Source organism: Seriola aureovittata, chromosome 12 (assembly GCF_021018895.1).
Source record: "Seriola aureovittata isolate HTS-2021-v1 ecotype China chromosome 12, ASM2101889v1, whole genome shotgun sequence".
Taxonomy (NCBI): domain Eukaryota; kingdom Metazoa; phylum Chordata; class Actinopteri; order Carangiformes; family Carangidae; genus Seriola; species Seriola aureovittata.
Genome location: NC_079375.1, coordinates 22,651,812 through 22,675,438, shown reverse-complemented (window position 1 = coordinate 22,675,438; position 23,627 = coordinate 22,651,812). Strand labels below are relative to the sequence as shown.

At 42.3% G+C, this 23,627-nt stretch overlaps 1 protein-coding gene across 2 annotated transcripts in view; it reads right to left on the bottom strand.

The window, feature by feature from the left end:
• The window catches only part of carmil3 (capping protein regulator and myosin 1 linker 3), an 88,438-nt gene that overhangs the window by 8,906 nt on the left and 55,905 nt on the right, over positions 1-23,627 (bottom strand). Inside the window, exons 18-34 of one of the 2 annotated variants that reach the window (XM_056392330.1) lie at positions 21,778-21,847; positions 21,586-21,667; positions 19,129-19,225; positions 18,986-19,040; positions 17,264-17,436; positions 15,861-15,929; positions 15,333-15,426; positions 13,015-13,113; positions 12,690-12,809; positions 10,430-10,543; positions 8,888-9,063; positions 8,640-8,727; positions 6,141-6,266; positions 4,850-4,916; positions 4,117-4,304; positions 3,819-3,869; positions 3,134-3,213 (exon numbers count right to left, since the gene is read on the bottom strand). In XM_056392330.1, coding sequence (XP_056248305.1) covers positions 3,134-3,213; positions 3,819-3,869; positions 4,117-4,304; positions 4,850-4,916; positions 6,141-6,266; positions 8,640-8,727; positions 8,888-9,063; positions 10,430-10,543; positions 12,690-12,809; positions 13,015-13,113; positions 15,333-15,426; positions 15,861-15,929; positions 17,264-17,436; positions 18,986-19,040; positions 19,129-19,225; positions 21,586-21,667; positions 21,778-21,847 — 1,749 coding nt within the window. The remainder of the gene's footprint in view (positions 1-3,133; positions 3,214-3,818; positions 3,870-4,116; positions 4,305-4,849; positions 4,917-6,140; positions 6,267-8,639; positions 8,728-8,887; positions 9,064-10,429; positions 10,544-12,689; positions 12,810-13,014; positions 13,114-15,332; positions 15,427-15,860; positions 15,930-17,263; positions 17,437-18,985; positions 19,041-19,128; positions 19,226-21,585; positions 21,668-21,777; positions 21,848-23,627) is intronic. The other variant, XM_056392331.1, reaches the window with a different exon arrangement.

The following is a 23,627-nucleotide window of genomic DNA, read 5'->3' as shown; positions in this document are numbered from 1 at the left end:
AGAATATACAGCTGAAGCTAATTACTGTGTGACGTCCATGTGAAGTGTATGTTGATGTCGTTGTGTCTCTCTGATATGTAATTATTCTGCCGAAGGTCTGTAAACGCCGCCAGTTAGTGCTGCGTCTAATACAGAGAAAAGACAACTTTGCACGACCTGCTGCAGTTTCAAGGAAAATGAGATGGAAAATAAGAGGCTGGGCTGTGACAGTAAACAAAATGATTTATTCTATGTAATGAAATATGTTCTAGTTATTTCTCAAATAGAGTTACACATGAGGCCTCTATTCAGTTCAAATGGAACCTCTCCATGTCATTTGTGCCAAAGTGCTTCAGGGGCATGCTGTGTATTTATCACCAATAACATAAAATACCATGACAGAACAAAAGCATTGGACAGGGAAATTCAACAGTCCTGTTTTTAAAGCATGATGACGTTCCTTGAAGGATCACAGTGGCAGAGCATGAATCTGTATGTTGAAGTGGAAAGGTGCAGACCAGGAAGTCACTCTGCAGGCAAGCATCAGTGACTTGAATTTGATTGGGAAGCCAACGGAGGTCAATGAGCAGTATGCATCAAGAGGTAGGTGGCATACTGAGGCAGGTGAAGCTCGACTTTTGTTATGTTGTATAGTGCAAAGCAGAACAACTGGGAGACGGACGCAACATGGTCAGAGGAGGAAAGCCGGTCATCAATCACGACACACAGGTTTCTTGCAGCCTTGCTTGGCATGAGAGATGAAGAGGCGATTTTTACCTGATGCGGTTGGATTCAAACCAAACACGGGTTTTGCCCGAAATGCCAACATCAGAGAGTGCAGATCGCATTATGGGTAGCAGGATGTGGCGGTTTACCGTGTTGAAGGCTGCTGATACGTCCAGGAAGACGGTACAGAGAACCAAGCTGCAGCTCTAGCTGACCTTAAGGTTTCTGTCTCAGACAACAGAACCGTTTCAGCGGAGTGGCCGCTGTTAAAGGCCGACCGGTGTGGATAAAGGAGGTCGTTCTGTGCGAGGAATTCTGAGGCCCGTTTGAAAGCCGCACTTCCGATGGAGAAGAATGGAAGTAGTTTCCAACTTGAGCACGGTTGAGTGAAGGCGTCTGAATGCGGTTAGAAACATCGCCAGTGGAAGCTGGGAGATAATTGGCTTGGAGGAGGTTGGTAGGAATGGGGTCTAGTGGACATGTCGTAGCAAGGCTTCAGGTCAGGAGGTTTGACACCTTGTGAGAGGGGTGAATGAAGGAAGTGCTGCGCCATTCATCGGAGGAGGCAAAGAAAGGCATTAAGTAGGACTTCTACATGTTTGGCTTGCAGATGCCGTGCCCTCAGTGCGAGGGCAGACCACGGAGAGCGATGCACCCTTAACCGACCGGAACCGGTTGTCTGAGTGGTTCAGAGAACTGGCCACTGATGGCCGGCACCTTTTCAGTAAAGAAAGAGGCAAAGCTATAAGGTGAGAGGGCTTGTGTCCGGTGGAGGTAGTGGACGACTGAGTAGCGTTATGAAGGTGGAAAATAATTTCCAAGAAGTCTGCTGCACTGCTGATCTTATCATTGTATAAAGCAGTTTTAGCAGCGCTGATGCTGCAGGAGAGGGAAGATAGGAGTGACTGATAACCCCTGAGATCAGAGGCATAGAGGAGGAAGCCTCGTCTTACGGAGGTGTATAATAATACATCGCTATTTTTGGTTCAGCAGGTTCACAGGTGCTATTACCAGATGTGTTAGTGAGGCTGGTATTGCCTTCACCTCGAGTGTGTGTGTATGTGTGCGTGGTTATATGTCCGTCTGTCTCAAGATTAGAGCTTAGCATCTTGTAATTATGAGGAAACATTTTCATAATTAGGAAATCCTCTTCTTTTCTGCCTTTGTCAGCGCTGCCTGTGTATCTGCTGAAGATTGTTAGGAATGTGTATTGCATAACCTGCCCCCCCCCGTCCTCCTCACCAGCTTTGTTTTGAATGATAACTTAACTCTGATAATCACATTCTTTCATTCATTATGAAAGATGATCATTATGTCATACTAATGAGAACTGTCATGTATAATTGCAAGATGAAGTTCAGTGCTGTGCAAGTTCACACTTCACATGAGCTAGCTCAAAGTTCAGCTCACACAGATTAAACTAGTTCATGTTCATTTCTCTCTTTTTTTTAATGAGTTGCTCTGAGCTATTCTTTTTCAGTAGAACCTCCTCCTACAACATTCACCCCCCCCCCCGCCATCACTGCCACTTCCCCAACTAAATTTTTCACTATACGCGACTACAGAATCATAGACAGCTTTGTTTTAATTGATTCTCCTGGTCTGAACCCGTTATAATTCAGCTGCTAGGTGCCAGTTGCTGATGGCAGTCCATGCGGCGTCCGACACCACCGCTGCAATGTTTGAATTGCCAGCATTAGCCATGCTAGACGCACACTGGGTGCAGCTCCTCTTCTCTTTGGATGGTTTTTTGGCAGTTGGCAGACAACTTTTTGGGGCGTTTCCGCCGCCTTCTGGTGCGAGAGGATTGTTAACTCTTGTCAGACTCAAAAACGCTCAGGCCCCCTGGTGTTGGCAAGCTGATTGGTACATCTGGAACACCTGTGGCATGTGTTCCAGGGTATAGAAGTCCTGGCTGCCAACAAATCTCTCTCTGCTCCTCCCCACTGGCACATCACATTTTGGGTTTGGTTATGTTGTCTTAGGTTAATCCTTATGTTTAGTTCTGCACCTTACAACACCTGCACTAACCTGCCTCACTCATGCACATTACACACTACTGAATTTACTGATTTCCACACCTCATACTCAGAAGATTTAATTTGGCATCTGGTATTTGGTTTAAGAAAAAATATTCTTTATTAGTCTCATCCATGGTGTGTTTCCCTTTTGTTGTGGCCACTTAAGCCAGAGTCATAACGGCTGCAAACTGATAACGGTCAGTTAACCATTCAATGAACACGCTCATTTAGTGCATTACTGCACGTTTAGCTGGCTTCCTCCCTTTTAGATGCTAAAGAATAAAATATCAGGTATGAACATTTTTTCACTCTTGCATGTGTGTTGTCCTCAGGGGCCACCGTAGTGAGGAGGCACTTACTGCATTTTTTAACGACTATATAAAAATAAAACTGATTCCGTGAGCTACCTGTCAGGCAGGACTCTCTTGCTGTAGAAATCAGGTAGTCCATCCTCCAGCATGTTGACTCCTCCGTTCTCTGAGCAATGCTACACACACACACACACACACACACACACACACACACACACACACACACACACACACACACACACACACACACACACACACACACACACACACACACACACACACACACACACACACACACAACAGGAAACAGATAACAGATAAGAATAACAGGATAACAATCATCAATCCGCCATGTTGACAAAAAGCTGAAAGGCTCACAAAAGGTATCATCATTTCAAATGGTTGGCTGGCAAACCCGAACGCACTGCCAACATAGGTCTGTTTATAAAACAACTCCTCATCATGCTGCCCTAACTCAGTTTGTAGCGATTTCAAAAAAAAAAAAGAAGCTTTTTACAAAGTCTCAAAACAAACAAGCCGCTAAGTTAGAGGCTGCCCCACGGCCCCTGGGAGATGGCTGTGCGTGATTAACATTTGAGTCACAGAGACACATGCGACAGCTTCCTACTTTAAAAGGAACTTATTTTTGGAAAGTGCCACTGGCATGGGAAACAAGATGAATAACAAAAGTTCACACAAAGAAGTCGAGAGATAAATAAAAACTAAAGGGATAAATAAATAAAATGCTAAAAAACTATACATGTTGGGTTTATTTTCTCACCTCTACACCCTCCTGAGCTCTTTTGTGGAAACATACGGACTGAGCGTCACGCTGCATTGTGAGATCAAAAATGGGGCAGTTAAACATGATAACACACAATGGTGCCACTAGCACAATATAAAAACTCTATTTCCCCTCTAGGTTCCATAAAAAGACCCAATTTAGGAAGTGTTACCTGTGTTAGAACCAGGTCGGAATACAAATCTCATAGTGTTTGTTGAGTGGAAGGGGAGGCTGCTCCCTGCCCACCTCAGAACAAGGTCAGAGGTCACTGCAATGCTATTGGCCGTCAACTCACAGATTCAGGTGGTAGGTGCCCGGCTCTGTGTCTCCGCGGCGGGCGGGGCCTGACGTGGGTCACATGGCGTAAGGGCGAGCCGTTGGTGGGGAGTGTGGACAGACACTCCCATGATGCCGAGTGGGTGAGCGGGGCAGAGTGGGGTGGGGCAGAGGGGGTGGGAGAGGAACAGGGCTCGTCACCTAAACCTATAATGACACAAAGGATTGCGACAAAATGGAGATTATTCTCATGTCTTATCTTCAATTATCTATTTTAAGGTGAGCCCTCTTTGATTTTGATTAAATATGAAGCTCCTTCATAATCACTTACAAAAGAACAGTTGGAATCACAACACAAATATGAAAACTTAAATGCCTGCAGTTTTAATATCTAGGTCCTTAGCCACATTATCTGCCCTGTTGAAAATGAAGTGTCAACTCTGCTATTCTTAGACCATTATTATAAGGGGAAAAAAAATGGAAAGTTCGGCCTGGGGGCAGTGTCATAGAAAAGGCCAAGTTAATCTTTTAATTTTAGGATATTACATGCAAAGATTTAATACACAGGCTAAAAGCAGAGTTACTATTAGCATAAGCATTAGCATAGACGGAGAAAAAGTTGCACACCACTTGGGTGGCTGAGGAAACAGTACTTTTTTTTTATTTGATTAAAAGTCAATTGACCCTGACCCTGCTGTTATTTTAAATATATGGTGCTACATCAGCACAAGTCAGAGAAGCAGAGGACTCACTCAGTCTGGTGGAGACGGGACGGATCCTCCTGGTCCTGGCGCTCCGCTTCTTGATAGCCATGGTGTCCTGTGATCAAAGAAGATAATTACATAATGAGCAGTGATTTTATTTTTAGGGCCCAAACACACTCAGTTAGCAGTTTATAAGGAAACCTAGTTAAAACTAATGCAGTCTAATGCAAGAGTCCTGCAATAAATGAAGGTTATAACGTTCGGTTTTCTGCTGAAACGGTTTCAGAGAAGTGTTGAGTCGACTTTATGATCGTGCCGGAGGCTGTAGGTTGTTGTACTGTTGAACTGTATTGTGTTATACTGAGAGGCGTTTCTACTATTTTGCCCACCCCATTTACATCAAATAGAGCAGAATAAATAATGGAAACGCATCTCTGTATAATGCAATACAATTCAGCAGCATCACACAGTTCCTGCAATAACAGAAGATTATAACCTTCATGAAGGAGAATTTATTGCAGGACTCTTGGACTAGACAGCAAGAATGTTCCCACCTTTGTAAGACTACAGTGATTCAGTCAGTCGGCCTACAGATAATCCTTACACTTGTTTTACTGGTGTTACTCACTCACTCTTCACACAGCGCTCACGTCAATCAGCATGTTTGTTTTGCTTTTCTTTTTGCTCATAAACCGAGTGTGCTGTAAAAAAAAAAAAAAAAAACTCCAACCTGTGTTGTTGTTTTAAGTGTTGTAATGATAATGATATCATTATCAAAATCAAAATGATGTGAAAATGAATAGTTTTTAGTCAGCGAACATAAAATGTCTCGACGCCAAACCCCTCAACCGAACGACCCAAGGGAACTTTTTCAAGCTGCTCATATTTCCTTCCACAGCCAGAAATCCAATCATATTGAATTTGTCAGATTTTCTACAAAAGGAAAGAGGAAAATTCTCACATTTCAGAAGCTGAAACCGGTAAATGTTTTCACTTTTTGTTTGAGAAATGGTGTTAACTATCAGCAACTGTTGCCATACATTTGCTGAAAATCAAATAACTCATTCACTATCCATAGTGCTTTTCCTTATAGGGCCGCCAATTCGCCTAAAACCTGCATGTCATTGGACTGTGGGAGGAAGCTGGATCACCCAGAGGAAACCCACGCACCCACCCCACACAGGAAGCCCCAAGCCGGCCGGTAGGTTTGAACCCAGAACCTACTTGTTGTGAGGCAGCAGTGCTAACCACTGCACCACCAAAATTAAATAATTGCTGTTTAGATATATATAAAAAAAATACTATTCACTAAAACATACACATAAAATCAAACACTTACTATTCCCAAGTTGACGCCAAAGTCCTCATCAGGGAACTCCAGAGACTCGACTAATCTGGACTGTCTGATCGTGCGTCTGCCCGTCCCCACGTCATCCCAGCGCTTGGCCTGAGAAACCTGCCGCAGCTGATGCAACACACACATTAAACACCATTAAGCACCATCACACACACAATTCATACACAGTGATGACATCTGCAACAATATCCTTCCATGCAATCTCAAGAGGGAGAAGCGCCTCCGCCCTTCTTTCCAAAAAGTTCACAACCAAAGCAATTGGTACTTTGATGTCGTTGTTGGCAAAGCCCAAGAAAAATTATGAATAAAATACAATTTCTTGATTTTCAAAGCGGAGTGAGGGCGTAATAAAGGACAAACTGGCACTGCAGCAAAACGGGGAAAGGAGAATGAGGCAGTGGATGGAATGCAGAGCAGAGCAGGGAAGGCAGTGTTATTGCCAGACATCTATTTTTGCCTCCTTTTCCCACAGCCTTCATTTTAAACAATTTAATTTTACGGAAAGGAGAACCTGCAGGGTGTAATCATGTCCTTAACTGACTCAGATCCAGTTGTTATGTTGTCTCTGGGGGCCGTGCTCTCCTCAAAAAAAAAAAAAGAAGCTACTTTATACTTAAAAACCTTAATCCTAATGACACATGAACCAGAGTGCCTTCTTCAAATAATTACACACACTAGTAATTCAAGAGGCGCAGGCTTTTCGACAGCCTCAGAAATTTACATCAAAAACTCTCGAGACTCATCTGATTGTGACGGGTCCTCGGACACGTCAGAAGAAGAGGCTCCACAGCTGATTCTTAACTCACTCAATTTAATATATAAATAAATGTGTGTGTGATTTGTGATAAAATGGCTTTTTTGTACATTTATGTATTCACAGTAATGGTTCGACAGGGAGACGACATTCTTTAAAAATGCATTTCTGAGAGTTTAATTCAAACCATGACTCATCTTACTATTGAGAAATATGGACTCAGACTGAAATCATCATATCGCACACAAACACACTGCATAAATCCTGCAGTGTACACGGTAGTGAATGGTTTTGTTAAAGCCACAGTAGGTTACTCATGGATTATCATTTATATAGAAGCAATAAAAATAAATTCTTTTTTTTTTTTTTATCGTTTTCGGTGAGTAGCGAGTGTGGGAATGATCCAACCAATTAGAGGAAGTCTGAGGCACAGAGTCTGCCTGCATCCTGCCAATCACCAGTTTAAAGGCCTGAAAACCAGTTTTCTCAATCAGCTTCTTACTGTGAAGGATGGGGACAAACATAAATAAAACACACTATTTAAAGGTGCTATATGTACTTGTACTTGGAGGTGGTAATAGTTGATTGCGGTTAGAATACGCCGTCTGGACAGAGCTACTTCCTCATCCTCTCTTTCCACCACAGGAGACAGCTCTTGGCGAGTAAAGGAATTAAGTTTGATGGTGAACTCACAACGTTTCCTCTAGACTGGTAAATAAACAGCTGTTAACGCTAACGTTGGCGATGTAGCAAAAGTAAAAACTTACACACAGCTCCTTCAATGCCAAAGGAGAAGTACTTTGAATCGTTTTAAAGTGGGTTGGACTTGGCAGAAAAAACATGATGTCACATACTTCAATGCACCAGTCAGGATTTAGCAACATTTGAACATTTGAATCACAGTTTGACGGCAGTTGTTGAGTTGTTTACTTATGTTGCCAGGCCACTGTCAATTAAATATGATCAGACCACAAAGACATGCACACACAGTTCTCACAAAGCAGATAAGCAGAGTTATAAACTCTCAATTAATAATACAGATTGATTTTTGCTTATTTTTGGCTGTGACTTTTTTAATTTATTTATAAATGATACAGAAATTTACTTTGATGAAAACAAGCTTTAAGAGACTTAAAGGAATAATTTGGCATTTTGGAGAGAAAATCAATATCACTCTCATCTCTGTCTGCTTGATGAGAGCTGGAGCCAGGAGACGGTTAGCTTAGTTTAGCTTAGTTTAGCATAAAGACTGGAAACACTACCAGCACCTCTGGTGGGGTTGTATCTTGTTTGTTTGATTAAAAAAAAAACTGAAGTGTAAAGAAACATGTGGAACTATTCTTGGCTGGCAGCAGGGACTTCCTGGTGACTTGTCATCACTGTGAGGTTGCCAAGCAACCAGCTGAGTCACATCCAACTCCAAAGTGAACAAACACAATTCTCAGAGTGTCAAATTATTCCTTTACAATGATCATGCAGAAATTTAAAGCTGAAATCTGTAATGTTTTGTGTTAGGCTTATTGTTGGCCTGTCCATTGTCCTATATCTTTGTGGAAGTACCAGTCAATCAAAACCAAGCTGCATCAACTCTGTCAACACCAGATGCTCCTACATCACACATCTGTGCTGGAAAGTAGTTACAGATTTCAGCTTTAAACCAGAAGACAGATTTTTTTTTTTTCTACAAGCTACAAAGAAGTCATGCAGTAAAGGGATATTACCAGTACCAGCGTTTTATGAGTGGTGTAGAGCTCTTGCAGAATCTGATCCACTATGGAGTTGGTCAGATAGGAGACCACAGACAACTTCACCTCCCTGAGAGACAAACAGAGAAACACACACACACACACACACACACACACACACACACACACACACACAAGAAAGATACAACAACTCAGTCAGTATCTTCGCTGAAGTTCTTCGCTTGATGTTCCACCAGCTCTCTCTCTCTCTCTCTGTCTCTCTGTCTTACTCCAGGGCTCTGTTGATATCCTCAGCTGCTCTCTCCATCAGGGCGTTGCGGATGGCGGAGCGAGGGATCGAAACTTGCTCAGAGATGGATGAAAGAGGCGGGTTGAGTCTCTCGGCTGCTGCGCAGGACATGGGACACAACTCTCGGCACAGAGACACCATGGAGTCCACAACCACCTGGACACAAACACCCAGAGAAATGCATCACTACACAAACACACACACAATTATCCACATTTTCAAGAAATAAATATGTTTCCAAAGCATTTAATAATTCATTCAGTGTTTTCATCTGCTCGCTTCGCCGTTACTTGTTTTCATCTTTTATTTCTCTACAAAGCAGCAAGCATCCATTTATCAACCAGTAACTATTCACATCTGTTCAGATCTGTTCCAGATGTTTAACTTGAATGAACACATACGTGAACATTTTCACATTTTAATTGATTATGACCCCTGCAAATCAGAAATGTAACCTTGTGAATAGCAACCAAATTAGAAAGTACAGATAGAGCTGTAATAGGGATGTCACGAGATCCGAGGCTTCGGTTGATGATGATCTGAAAATGTGACGGTACTTGTTTTCCCACAGTACCGTCAGTATCAAAGGTATTATAGACGTCCTAGCTTCTAGAGATGTGATTCTTCCTGGACTGATGAGAGCAGTATAATAACACTACAAGTGTCCTAGTCTGACATCAAACTCAGAGAGAAGAAGAAGCCAGCAACGCGTGGAATGGACGACACAGAAGAGGTAACACCTCAAACTTATCTCAGCGGCTCAGAGACAGACATCAGATCTCTACACAGAGTTCAGGGTGAGTTTCAGTTGTTAACTTTACATCAACAACATCTCCTCAACATGTTCATGTCCTGAAACGTCACTTTTATTGTTTGTGACTTGCGACAGCCGACATGTGTTGTAGCAACGCTCCACACACAGCATTCACAAAGGCTAACGTTAGCTTGTTTATGCTAACTAGCATAAGCTCCTAACGTGAGCTGAGTGCTCACAATATTAGCAGGCTACAGTCATCACTATTCGGTCTGTTAAAATATAACACTGATTTTTTTTTTAATGAATATTTTCACACCTTGAGTCTGTCACCTTCTTAGTCAGTTTAAAGTACTGCTGTACACTCACTGTGTGGGCAGTGTGTGCTCTTGTTTTCTGTTTTTTGGTATCGAGAGTCGTGGAATATCAGTGGTACTGGTGCAGAGTACCAAGATTCTGGTATCGTGACATCCCTATGAATAGTGATCAAGTAAGTTGGAATTCAATAGAAAGCCTCCCAGATTCATCCCCAGGGTCTGCTGCTTCTTTATCATTCAACCACATTGTGCTGCTGAATCCCACTGGGACCAGACCTGAACTAAAAAAAGTGTTCCCTCCCTGTGAATTTATATGCTACGTTTCTTTTGAAGTCAGCGTACCTGCACTGCACACACACACTCACGCACCATAAATGGGCAATTTAAATGCAACTAGTCCACATATGGAACAGCTGTTTATCAAAGCCACGGTTTAACCCCCTGAACATACCTGCAGCTCTTTGTCGGCCGCTTTGGCCAGTTCTCCAGCCAGAGTGTCCAGGCGCTGTTTGACGGGGCCGTCCACTGACAACACATGGGCCAGCTCACACAGAGATGGGTACAGCTAATGCGCACACACACACACACACACAACACACACACACACACACACACACACACAGGCAGCAGGACAGGGAAGAGAAGGGGTTAAAATCAGTAGAAGAAGAATTAAGTATCAAAAGTAAAAACGTCTGAAAGTTATAACATCATATGTCTTATATTATTGGATTATTACTATTATTATTTATAAATCAATCCAAGTGGCATTTTGATATTGCAGCTTATCGAGGTGAAGCAAATTTTGATGATGGTTGGTGTAATCTATAAGAAAAACGTCATATTTTATAAGCTGATCACCACCTTCTAATTTATCTAGCTACCACATTTTCAATGAATCTAAATCAAGTTTTCTGTAATTTAAACATAACTGCTGACCTGAAGGATTATTCATCAACCTTTACCTTAAATTTTTTTCATGCTTGAATTTTTATCGAGTTTTCACAAGAATATAAACAGAGCAGCACATCAAAAACGAAACGGGATCACATGTACACAACCAAATACGAAATATCATCATGCAACTATTTTAATCAGGCATTCGTTTAGTCCGTGTTGTGTCTCATATAAATGTTCCATCTTTTCCAGTTCTTCTTCTCTGACTCTCAAAAGATACGTCAACTTTTCCATGATGAAAAAATTTAAATTTCCAGCCACTGTTCTTCATTTGGAGCATTTAAATTCAGCTTCTGGTAACAGCTTTCTTACTTGCTGACAGCAGAACATTGGTCAGGCAATATTAACCTTATCTTTGTACAGTTCCAGAAAATGTGTGAGTGGTCAGCCTCCATGGTCCCACGCAGACTCCTACAGTGTCGGAGGCTTCTTTTTTTATTTTGGGTTTTATGAAAAAACGGGTTGAATCTTCCTGTGTAATTCCCTTCATAGCTTGAGTGAGCTTGTGGATGTACATTGTGTCTCACACATTTCATACCCCTCTTCCTCAGTTACTGGAATCCTTAACTTTGCTTCTTTTGCTTTTATGCAGGTTGATTCCTGCCTGCTGTTTGTATGCATCCACAATCAACCTAACACCATATGACCATAGAGATTTTTCACAACCTGGCAAACTAAAATTTGCTGTAATTAATTGCTTATATCTGATCAATTAAGTATTAGTAAAAGATGAATTATTAAGCCTTTCTTATTGAGCCTTTATAAGAAAGAGTGAGTGTCTCACATCCTTCAGTCTGACTCTGTGTGTTTAGAGCTCCGACATGCAGACTGAACCAATATTAAAAAACTCATTTGTTACAGCTTCCATTAAGGTTTGAAATAGCAGCAGTTAAATGTTGTATTGTTGTACTGGAACTTCGTATGGTCACAGAGCAATTTGAGGCAGCATCTACACTGGCATTAGCAATATTCTATTTGTCACTTTTACTGTTGTGTTACACTCGTGCAATGTTTTTTCTGGTCATATTGATTTTATTGGCTTCAACAGTATCGACTGTATTTTATGAAAATAATGCCTTTTCATGTGTGAATGATCATGAGGATGCTGCTAATGTTCTGTGACACAGTGATGCTGAGCCAAAGATGAGGTATATCATGTCTTTATTTGAAAGTGTGAAATGATATAATCTGCGAAGTAACTAGTCACTAAAGCTGCAAAACAATTGTAATGGAGTGAAAAGTACAATCATTCGTAGAGATATAAAGTAGCATAGTCTCTCAGTCAAGGTTTAGTTACAACTCTGGACTAATTCAAGATGGATTGACGCTGACTATTGATTAAATATTCAATTTAAAATGTTGTTTCGCTGGGCCTACAGGGCAATATGGATGCACATCTCACAGTAAATAATACTCATCGTGTATTCAGCCAAGCCATGGTCTTTGAACATTTCCTAAACTGCTTTAGCTATCATGAAGTTTTTCCATTTGTTGTTTTCTGAGAAACAACTACTGTAATGAAATGCAATTCAACAAATAAAGAGTGTAAAATAAACCTGTGTCTGCCTACACTTTTTCCACAACTCTTAAGGGAATTGATAAAGAATTGGACCGATTAGCAGAATTACCGATACTGATAGTGGTATTGGTATCAATAAAATCTTAGCAATTCCCATTCCTTGTCTTTACCACACATTCTGATATATGTATTATATGAATCATTACAGTTTACAAGTAACGAAAAAAATGTCACTCACAGCTCTCGAGTTCCTGACTTCTTTGAGGATCTGTCTGGCCGTCTGCACCTCCTCTCCTTCCTCGCAGCCTTTCAGGACACACACCTGCTGCTGCACCCGCACACACAGACGCTCCATCACCTACACACACACATACACACACACACACACACACACACACACACACACACACACACGCGCGCGCACACACAGACACACACACACACACACACACACACAAAAAAAATCAATCCATATAATAAGTTACAAGCACAAAGACATTCAGTCTACGATAACAATAAGAATCTTGACTTGTTTACCATTATGTGCACAGACAGACACACACCTGTTCAGCAGTGCTGGTGACGAGGCCTTGGTGCAGCCTGAGAGCCTGTTTCTGAGAGAAACGCTGAGTCTGGTTGTTTCTAAGCAGGGCACGCTGGATCTGTCTCACAAACACACACACACACACACACACACACACACACAAACACACACACGCATGCGTGCACACACACACACACACACATAAAACAAACAAGGAGGGAGAGGGGGGATGACAGGTGTTTACAAAGCGCAGTATGCAGGAGACAGGAGACAAGTCCATTTGCATCGTAATAAGGAGACTGGAGAGAGAATTTTCATCCCCAGAAATAAACTGGATGCCTTTGATTTTTTTTTTTCTTGACTCAGCAGGTCGAAGTGCTCACTGCTTAATCATCTTATGTAAAGAAAGATGGAATCAAGTGTTCCTCAAGGACTTAGGAGCTTCACTGACAATGCACAGACAAAAACTCCTCTAACCCCAAGTAAACACTACAGTATACTCCAAGCAAAAGCAGTTCAGTAAGAACCAGAGATGATTCATTAGGCTAGAGCCACAGCAGAACCATTTTCTAATGTCAGTGCACTGTTGATATGTTGTTTTTATTTTCCTGAAGATGCATCAGAAAATGCTCCTTTAGCCTGCGAGCCCGTGGGGAGGAGAGATGTTGTGCATGATTGACTGACAGCCGAGCCGGCCGGGAGATCGAGTCTGACATGCAACGTAAACAGACTTGCTCTGTTAACTGCAGCTTACAAGCCAAGTGACAGACAGAATTTATTTAGCAGTGGTGGTGAAGAGAACTGACCACATCATTCAGACAGATCTTGATGTTGCGGGACTGTTTTTGAAGCTGTTCTTGAAGCTGTTCAAAGCAAAACTGATGAGCTATCTAGCAATTTATCATGCCTAATGATGTTAAGCAAGCGCACATCTCCCTCATGGATGATTGTTTACGGACTCAAACAAGCTGTAAGACAGGATGTTAAAAGAGGCACTGTGACTAAAAAAAGCTTTTGGCACACAGTGTGTTCCTACACATAGATACATAACCGCACACAGCCATCATACGGGGCAGAAAATTAAAAATGTGAATGTCTGCCTCTTGTGATCCAATTTATGATGCAGTATAGCTCATTTACAGAGAGAGCTAAAGGCAGGATACATCTGAGCAGAGAAAGTAAACACAACAGTGCTCGCTCCTTACATTTTATCACCATCACGGGAGCCCAGACTAAGGCCCTTTACCCTGCCTTTAATGGCTACAGTGGAGCTGCTCAGTAGCCAGCAGATAAAAATAAAAAAAATTCAGTTGGACAAAAACAACTGCAAGTTCAGTAACTCAAATACCAAGCATCAATGTGTCAGGCAGCGCTTTCAGATGTGAGTTTGTAAAGTGACATTAGGCACCAACTGAGCTACAAACAGGCTGGCTGGCTTCAAAACCTCCCAAGTGCTTTTACATTACTTGGTCTGAAAGTTCTTCATAGCATAGCGCAGCATAACATAATATAACATAACATAAAATAACATCATAACATAACATATCATTACATTAGGTTATAGTACATCCTCTGAGCAGCACTACATTTTCAGGGCAGATTAGAGGCTACAGTGAATCGCTATCGTAAAGCAACAGGCAAGGCAGGGCTAGCTGTTTAGCATGCTAGCTTCAGTAGAAGAAAAGACGTGATCGAGACAAGAGTTAACATTGGCATTGCTTTCTAATACTGGACACAGCTCTTGGTGAGAAGTTTGGCGCTGCAACGTTTCTTCTAGACTGGAGAGTAAACAGCTATTAATGCTAACGTTAGCTATGCAGCAATAGCAAAACTTACAAACAGCTCCTTCAATATATATATATATATATTTTCATTTATCTTTTTAAATTTAGAGTGGGTTAGGCTTCCTTGTTGCTTTCCTGTTATATGAAATGATACAAGCTGAGCTATTCGAGGATGTGCTTTTATTTTGTAATCTATTCAATTAAATTGAATTCCAGAAACTTAATTTGTCCCCAGGGGGCAATTTAATATCTATTCTGTATAGAACTGGTTAGATATCACAACCCAGATAGTCATAAGACACTATGAAGAATCTGATGTATAAAAACGCTAAAACTTTCCATGCAGACTTGCTACATGGCACATACCACATGTAGTTTCCACAGCAGCAATATAATCTATAAATACTTTCAGACTTAATCATCACTTCTGACGCACAAGCAAATGAAAGTCATTCATCAGAATGTACCATCTCAGTCCAAAACTAATTTTCAGGCAAACGCTGTTATCCACCATCTGCATCTTTATAACATGTGAAAGCGAAGCTCCTCTCACCTTGGTCAGGGCTTGGTCGGTCTTCTCTGGGGCGCTGCGGTGTGCCTGGGCGACATCACTGAGGGGGAGGGGCATGTACTGCAGGGTAAAGTTGCTGTTTAGTGGCGAGAGGAGGGAGAGAAAGAGGGTAGGAATGAGGGATAATATTACCCTTGCAATAATAAACTGGATGATTTATGATGTTAACAAGAACAAACAGAAAAACACCCAGGGCGTTTATAACAGTTGTCTCCAATTCCCTTACACACAAATACACCCACACACTTTTGTACACACCCACATGCACAGACACAAACACACGAGCACAAACTTCACACCCACGTTTGACTGGCGCACGCACGTCAAAAGCCTGATGAAACTCCATGCAATAGTAAACACTATACAAAAGATGGCTATCTGCCTTTCATATGTGTGTGTGTGCGTGCGTGCGTGCCTGTGTGTGTGTGTGTGTGTGTGTGTGTGTGTGTGAGATCCGTTTTATGTGTGTATTCCTTTCTTCAAACACCGTGTGTTTTGTGTTCATCTTACTGCTCCAGCGCTCTCGCCACATCTTGGAAGCCTGTCGCTGTGGTGTTGTTACGATCCCATGTCACACTCCTGAGAGGGATCAAACCGGCAGGAAACAGGGGAAGACAGGCACAGAAGAGAAGAGGAGCATGATCAGTCGCTTTTTAGACACACACACACACACACACACACACGCACACATCTTTGTGGGGACCCGTTATTAACATAACCCGAACCCTAATTCTAACCCAAGCAAGTCTTAACCATCAAACAGCCATTTAAACACAGTGGGCTCCTGGTTTTCAGACCCCACGAATATTGTAAACACAACCCCCCCTCCCCACACACACACACACACACACACACACACACACACACACACACACACACACACACACACAGAGGACATAATATCACAGTTCCACTTCTTATCTGACCATGCAGCTGCACAAACATATCACAGAAGGATTATCAACACATTTGTCAGGACTTGTTTTTTTTTTGCTACATGCATAGAATGAGTCCATATCACAACATTAACAATGCATGAGCGACTGCCGTGCAACTAATGAGCTTCTGTTATTTCACAGTGCAGATCCTCCACCTACACTCGACACTGTCTAACTCCTGTTTTTAATACATCACTCATCTCCAGCCCCTCTTCCCTTTCATCCGTCCTCCTCCTCCATCCTCATCTCTCTGTTTCCCCCCACCCCACCCGCTCGCTCTCTTTCTCTCTGCCCTAGAAATTCAATCAGCAAAACCCAAATCTCACTCCTTAGGTGGTCTCCCTCTCCCATCCCTTCATAACTTTTCTCACTCTCAAGTCCATATCCAGCCGTTTCTCCCGTCATAATACTACCATCCTACCCCCTGTCTCGCTGCTGTCCTCCTTTTCCCCCACCTCTTGTTTTTCACACCCTCCACTCCTTCACCCCCAACACACCTCAAAAACAAACACATATCTTCACTCAGCCTCTTCTTTTCTCTTACTTCAGCGTTGTACAATATGTTGTATGCCTCAAGGCCATTTCTCTCCATCCCTCCTCCCCCTTTTCTCTCCCTCCTACCAATTCGACTCACTACCCCTCCGACTCCTCAGTCTTACCTTCTTATCTCCTACACGGTTCACTTTCCTTCGCCTGTCTTTGAAGCCCCACAATGAACTCACCGTTCTGCCTCGCAGCAGCCTCAGTGTGTCCTGTCCTCAAACGATACCTATAATATTAATATTCTCTGACCCTATTCTTTCATCTGTCCTCTAAAACCTCTTCTTTTCCTGTCTTACTCTTCTTCTTCTCCACTAATCTACAAGGAAATCCCTCTTCATTCCCACTACTCTAGTGACTTTCAATTAAACACACACACACACACACACACACGCACACACACGCACGCACACACACACACACACACACACACACCTGAGTGTTGTGTTAATCTGCAGGGCTTTGCTGAGCATCTTGGCCCCAGAGTCCTCCAGGAGGTTGCCGCTCAGGTCCACCTTCCGCAGGCAGGCGTTGGAGCCCAGGGCGTTGACCAGCACCGTGCCCCGCTGGCGAAGCCTCGAGTCAGCCAAAGAGAGGGACTGCAGGGCCTGGAGAACACAGTGAGAGACAGCGTGTAGGGGGGGAAAAAAAGATGGAAAACGATTTGATCACTATCAAGGGTGAAGGGTGTTTTTTTTAAACTGGACCTATGCTGGCTACTGCTTATTTGCACTTCTTTTCATGTTTCTTGTTTTAGAAACACTTTCTGAGCACAGTGCTTTCTTGCAGCATACACATACATTACATAACTTTTAAATGAACTCACTTCAGTGTTAAAACTGGTTTCAACCAACTTGCTAATTTTACAAATTACAGACTCTTCAGTGAAAATCTGTAAAACAACAACAACAACTTGCCTGAATTGTAGGTTGTGGTGCTACGTTTTAGCCTTGTGACTAGAAGTTGAATCCTATTTTTGAATTTCTGAATATACTTGTGATGAGCACCAGCCAGATTTTTAGCTGTTCACTGCAGCCTCCATATCTCTATGTTTAGTTTGTGTTTTATAGGGCTGGCTTGGTTTAAAACAAGACATTTTGAAAACTAGTCACTCCCTAGGCAAGAGTTACATGTGGCATCTCTGTTTGCTAAATATAAAGCTGGAGCTAGCAGGTGTTTGGCAGGTTAGCGTAAAGACTTAAGAACAACCTACAACTTGACATTTTTACACTTTGCTTTTAGTAAAGCTTAATTAAACAAGATATATGTTAATTAACAAGCTTTAGAGGTGCTGGTTTGCGGTTTTTGTTACCTTTGGACAGAGCCACGCTAGCTGCTAATTATATTAAGCAAACAGATAGAGTGATAGCAATCCTCCTATAACTCTTGAGGAGAAAGCGAATGGACATATTTCCCAAAATATCAAAACTATTTCTTTCAGAGTTTTTTTTCCCTCCAAATTTTTGTTTATGTATTTTGAATTTGCTGCATATCATTTTAGCTGCTGGGAGTTCTCGGTTTCTCACTTTCATGCTAGCAGCCTCCTATGACTCACTGGAGTGTTAGCATCAAAGCTCTCTAGAAGACACACACAGATGATTGTGATGTCGGTGTCGTCATCACTTACTGGTTGAGCTGCCTAACAGGCTGACCTCTGAGGAACATGGTGTAAAGCCTTTTACCTTACACATTTACAGTGGCTTATGTGCGCACACTTTCATGTAAATATCAGTCTGTGCTTGGTACGGGAGCATAGTTGTGAGCTATCCCCATCAACAGCGGTAATTAATTGAGAAAGCTACTTGTCATGCTGGATTTTCAGAGTGGAGAGCAGATAGAGCCTCGGGAGTCTGGTGAATAAACTGAGACCAAATGAATCACTCGCTGGGCCCACAGACATCATGACTCTGTGTTCGCACCTTGCACCTCGTGTATGTGGCAGGTGGGAGATTAAGCTTAAATGCACATGAACAAGGATGCAAGAATTTAAATGATGACAAGTGTGTGTTTGTGTGTGCACAGGATATGTGTGTGTGTGTGTGGTGACAGATCTGTGAGGTATGTGTAGGCGTGCGTCTGTACATAACGCCACAGAGGATTTCTGTGTGTACGTATGTGTGTGTGTGTGTACACAATATGTTACATAATCCAACTCACACACTCTTCCTCTTGCACCAAATGAACTAGTTTCTGCAGAATCTCATCCAGCACCCTGAGGAGGCAGAGAGAAGAGGAAAACAGTCAACATCAGTATCATCATCTCAGCCATCTGTAGTGCTGGCTCCCCATGTGGTCCGTACCTGCCCTTGATGTTGAAGTTCTTCCCCAGCATCAGGTGTTTGAGGGAGGGGTGCCTGGAGAAAGCTGGGATGACAGCCAGCAAGTCAGCATCCAAACCTGCAACACAACACAACACCGTACACTGGAGCATCACTAGAGTAAAATAGTGCAACGCAAGCAATACTACGCTCTACTGAGCCTCTGTTGAAACCAACTTCAAAGTAGATTTTAATTACATCCTTGTAAGTAACAATCAAATGAGAGAACACGCATAAAACTTTAAGATTAAACTGAAAAAGTCAGATTTCTACTTGGCTGTCTTACCAGTGACTCATCATTTGCCAGTTGCTAACATTTCTGGCTCTCAAAGCTAATTTTTTTTTGTCTCACGATCTGTTTTGGAACAAAATCTCACTGCCCACTGAAATTCCAAAATACTCCCAATTAACCCCTCTCCCCCTCCCCCTCCACTCCCACCCACTCACATTCTCGAAAAAGAGGAAGCGGTTACCATGGCAAGATATTTTACCAACAAAGACTGAAATGGCTCATTCAAAAGAGAAAAAATAAACGTCTGTGGTTAAAATACGCTTACATACTTCTAATTTGATGTGAATTTATTTTTCCGTCAATGACAGGAAGCTGTGATATGACAGAGCAGGAGGAAGCAGAGGAGCTGCACCAGAGGAGACACATGTTAATGTTTCTTTCAATAATACTGGTTCTGTTAAACTAATAAATACACTAATGGCGGTTTGGAAATAAAGGCAGAGCCATCGCTCTGTTTTTGTCAGTGGGAAGCGGTTGGCAGGATAAATGGTAAAAACAGAACACTGGCAGGAATACATCCTCAAGATATGCATTTGTTTTTATCGTTAGCAGATTTATAGAATTTAACTCAGTGGTGACGTGTAGATTGTGTATTGTGCAGCAGCGTCAAGGTGAAAAGGTTTCCATAAAATTTCTTCTACTGGATGAAAACGTGTCTTCGATCCAGTCATGTGTGACTTTCAAATTACAACGCAGATTCACATGGCCTGTTCACCACGTCGAGATAGTGAAGTGGTGATATGAAATGTATTTTAAAATCGAGTCAGAGGGAGAGAGAATCTTTTTTGTTGTAAAATGAGAAAAGCTTTACAACATAATTCAACATTTCATAGGATTCTGACAGCAAGGTTACATGATGGTAAACATGGCCATAGAGGGGGGGGGGGCGTTGGAGAAAAAAATGCTGGTGGACACATGAATACACCACCCTGTGTATTTACCCTGTCATCTCTTATTTCCCATTAAGTACAGGGCACTCACTGTAATACCTGTCATTGCTATTATCATTCTGCTATTGCATTAGGATGTGATGTTTACTTGAGTAAAGGAAGAGTAGTTGCTACACCTTGGTAAAGGCTAATGGGGATACAAATAAATACTGTATAGAAGACCAGAGATCACCTAGTACAAATATACTGGAATAATAAACACAGTTTAATGTAAAACAAGCAACATCAGCACAGTATGAACAAAAACAATAAAGGTTTTAAAACTATATTTTGACACAGGCCCAGTTTCCCTAATAACAAAGGGTCTCTTAGTTTGTATTGTGTGAATTTCCAAAAAGAAATTAGTCAAATTACCAAGTGACATGCTGTGACCCTGGGACTACTGGGGTCCCTGAAAGTGTTATGAGACAGGTCTGGGCCTTTGATCACTTTGCTCAGTTGGTAATCGAGCCCTGAATATAAAAGACAAACCACTTGTTGCCTTATGAATAAATGCACCGTTGCTGTTTTATGGGGCACTGCATTAGTTCAGACACGGCACTGAGGTCGCATTTGCATTAGGTGAATAACATCAGCTGTGTTATTCATGCGTCAGTTGCTGATTCACCGGCTGACTGGGAACATCCAATCACACTCATGCAGGTGCACAGCACATCCGTTACAACCTGTCACAATAACTCATACCAAAGCAACTTCCTCCATCATTCAAACCTCCTGCTCATGTGATTAGCTTTTGAAATTGTTGATTTAACTAAGATTGGATGTTCATAAGCGAGAGTTAGTGCTCCAAGCCTAATTTTCTGACAAATCTAAATGTACAAGCATTTCAGATACAGTAGGTGTCACTGACTGAATCCTTGCTGCTCTGTTAGTAAAAACATTGTACTAAATAATATTAAAATTTTAAGGGGAATAAAGTATAAAGACCTTGAAATACATGTTGACACCCAGCTGGATGTATCAATCTCCTTTAAAGGGGTACTCCAACAATTAAAGGAGCCATTCGTAAACTTCACACTTCCAGTTTGTAACGCAGGCTGCTATCATCAGGGTTAGATTGATAGTTACTCACTAGTTTTCAAATGATGCATTTCAAATAAAAACTGCACGTCAGAGCCCAGACCATGGCACCTGCCATCAGAAGGGTTTCAACAGTGTGTCACCTTGCGGGTGTATGAGCAGGCGTGTGTCTCTTACCATTATCGGCGATGTCTAAAGTCCCCACGCACGAAACTCGAGGAAAGAGCTCCTGAATCACCCCGGCACCTGCTGACCTCAACTGTGGGTGGAAGACAGAGAGGAGTGGAACATGATGGGACAGCCACGAGCATTAATCTATGAAGAAGATGAGTGAATATACCTAGAGCAGCACAGACTGACAGAGCGTACCTCACAGCTGCTGATGTCCAGGTGTAAATCAGTGATATGAGGGTTATTGGACAGACCCAGGAACAGAGCCCTGAAGGAAAACACAGGCAGGGTTGGATAGGAAAAGAGAGAGAGGGAGAGAGGGAGAGAGAGAGAGAGATAGAGAACAGGAGAATGCAAAAGCAAAGATAGAAGCAAAAAAGATTAATGGAAAAGCAGATAAGGAAGGAGAGGAGTGAGCAGAATGATAGGTAGATAAGAAGAAATGGGGGAGAAACAAAGGGCAATTAATGGACAAAGGCAAGGCGAAGATGACAGAGTGAAAAAATTAGAGAAGGGAAGATCAGTCCCACATAAATCCAATTGCTGCTTTTCCTCCCTCTAACAACCTGAACGGATCATCCGACCCCTCCCCGGTGCCCCAGCCTGCTCCACGTTCTCGTCTGCACACCTAAAAGTTTTAGAGCCATCTTAAAGGATTTAGAGAAAAGTAGCTTAGGAAGAAGATTCATAGCTCACTAAGTCCCCACCAGAAATCACCTCAAAAACCTTCAGTATTTATTCAGTATAGTTGGCCAACTGTTGTGTGTGAAGACACAGCCACACGGGCCAAGCTGGATGCAGAAAGGAAAACTACATTTGCACATCAAGGCCCTGCTGGAGCTTGTTCTTGTGCAATGAATACACATTTAAGAGTTATGCACCATGAGGAGGTAATGAGGAGAAGTGCTAAGTGGGGAGTCCACTCCATCCATTTTGGCTGGGATCCATCATGCAGCACACAATCATCTCAATTGTTGGCAGTTTGCTTTGTTTACTCAGCGACTGATGGTGCTTTTTGGCTACGAGGAGCAAACAGCAGGCTGAACACCTAACAGAGAAACTGTAATATAGCGATACTCCACTCATCCCTGTAGGGAAACTCGCTTTTTGCTCGGCTGCTCACTGAGCTGGTTTAGTTACAGATCTCCTGAAGCTGGTCAGGATACAGAGTCCTGCACAAAGACACATAAACACAGCGGACGCTGTCCAAATACGGACACTTCAATCCGTGTCCTCTGATTGAAGGCCAGTTCACTAACATTACAGAAAATAGCTCCACTGTTGAAGAAGAAACGTTTGAAGCCTAATGTGAGCCTTGATGATTGAATCTCCTCGAGGCTTTGGATGCTAATTACTCCCCATATGGTATAAAGCTATTTTAGTATTCAAGCCTGAGACAATAAAAACAAGAAAAATAAATGCTGAGTGGCTTTGCTTGTACTGATGGTGGAGCATACCAATGTGCATGAGCTATGCATTAGGGTCAGATTGCCAGCAAGAGAACGCCAGGATAAATAATTTAAAGTTCCTCTCCAGACATGTTTTAAACTCTGTAAAATACTCTGCTGTGATGAATATTTTGTTTAACATGGTTTTTCCACACAAACTGGGGCTGGAAGCACATCTATTCTTACTTCCTCATCGACAACTCTGGATCATGTGCCCCACCCCACCGCCGCTGCTGGCGCTCGGTTGACAGATAAAACAGCAGTGTTAACAAAACCGGCAGCTAGAAGACGTTATCAGAACGGTTAGAGTAGTTCATCGGTCATGTTGTTTGTTAGCTTGTAACTGGCAGTGGCTGACGCAGTGTTAGTGGCTGTGCTAATGCAGACTCCTGCTCTCTGTACTGAAAGGTTTTTGGATTTATTTTGCCCCCCCCCCGTTCCCACAAGTTGACGGGATTGGTTCTTTTGTTATGACGTATGAATCCCTGGTTGTTTGAATCTGTTTTTATGAGACTGTCATTCCTTCACTGCGGTGCAAGGTGGAAATACACAGTCATGGCGTTGACTGCTTATTTCCCTCATATTCCCAATAGGTCTTGT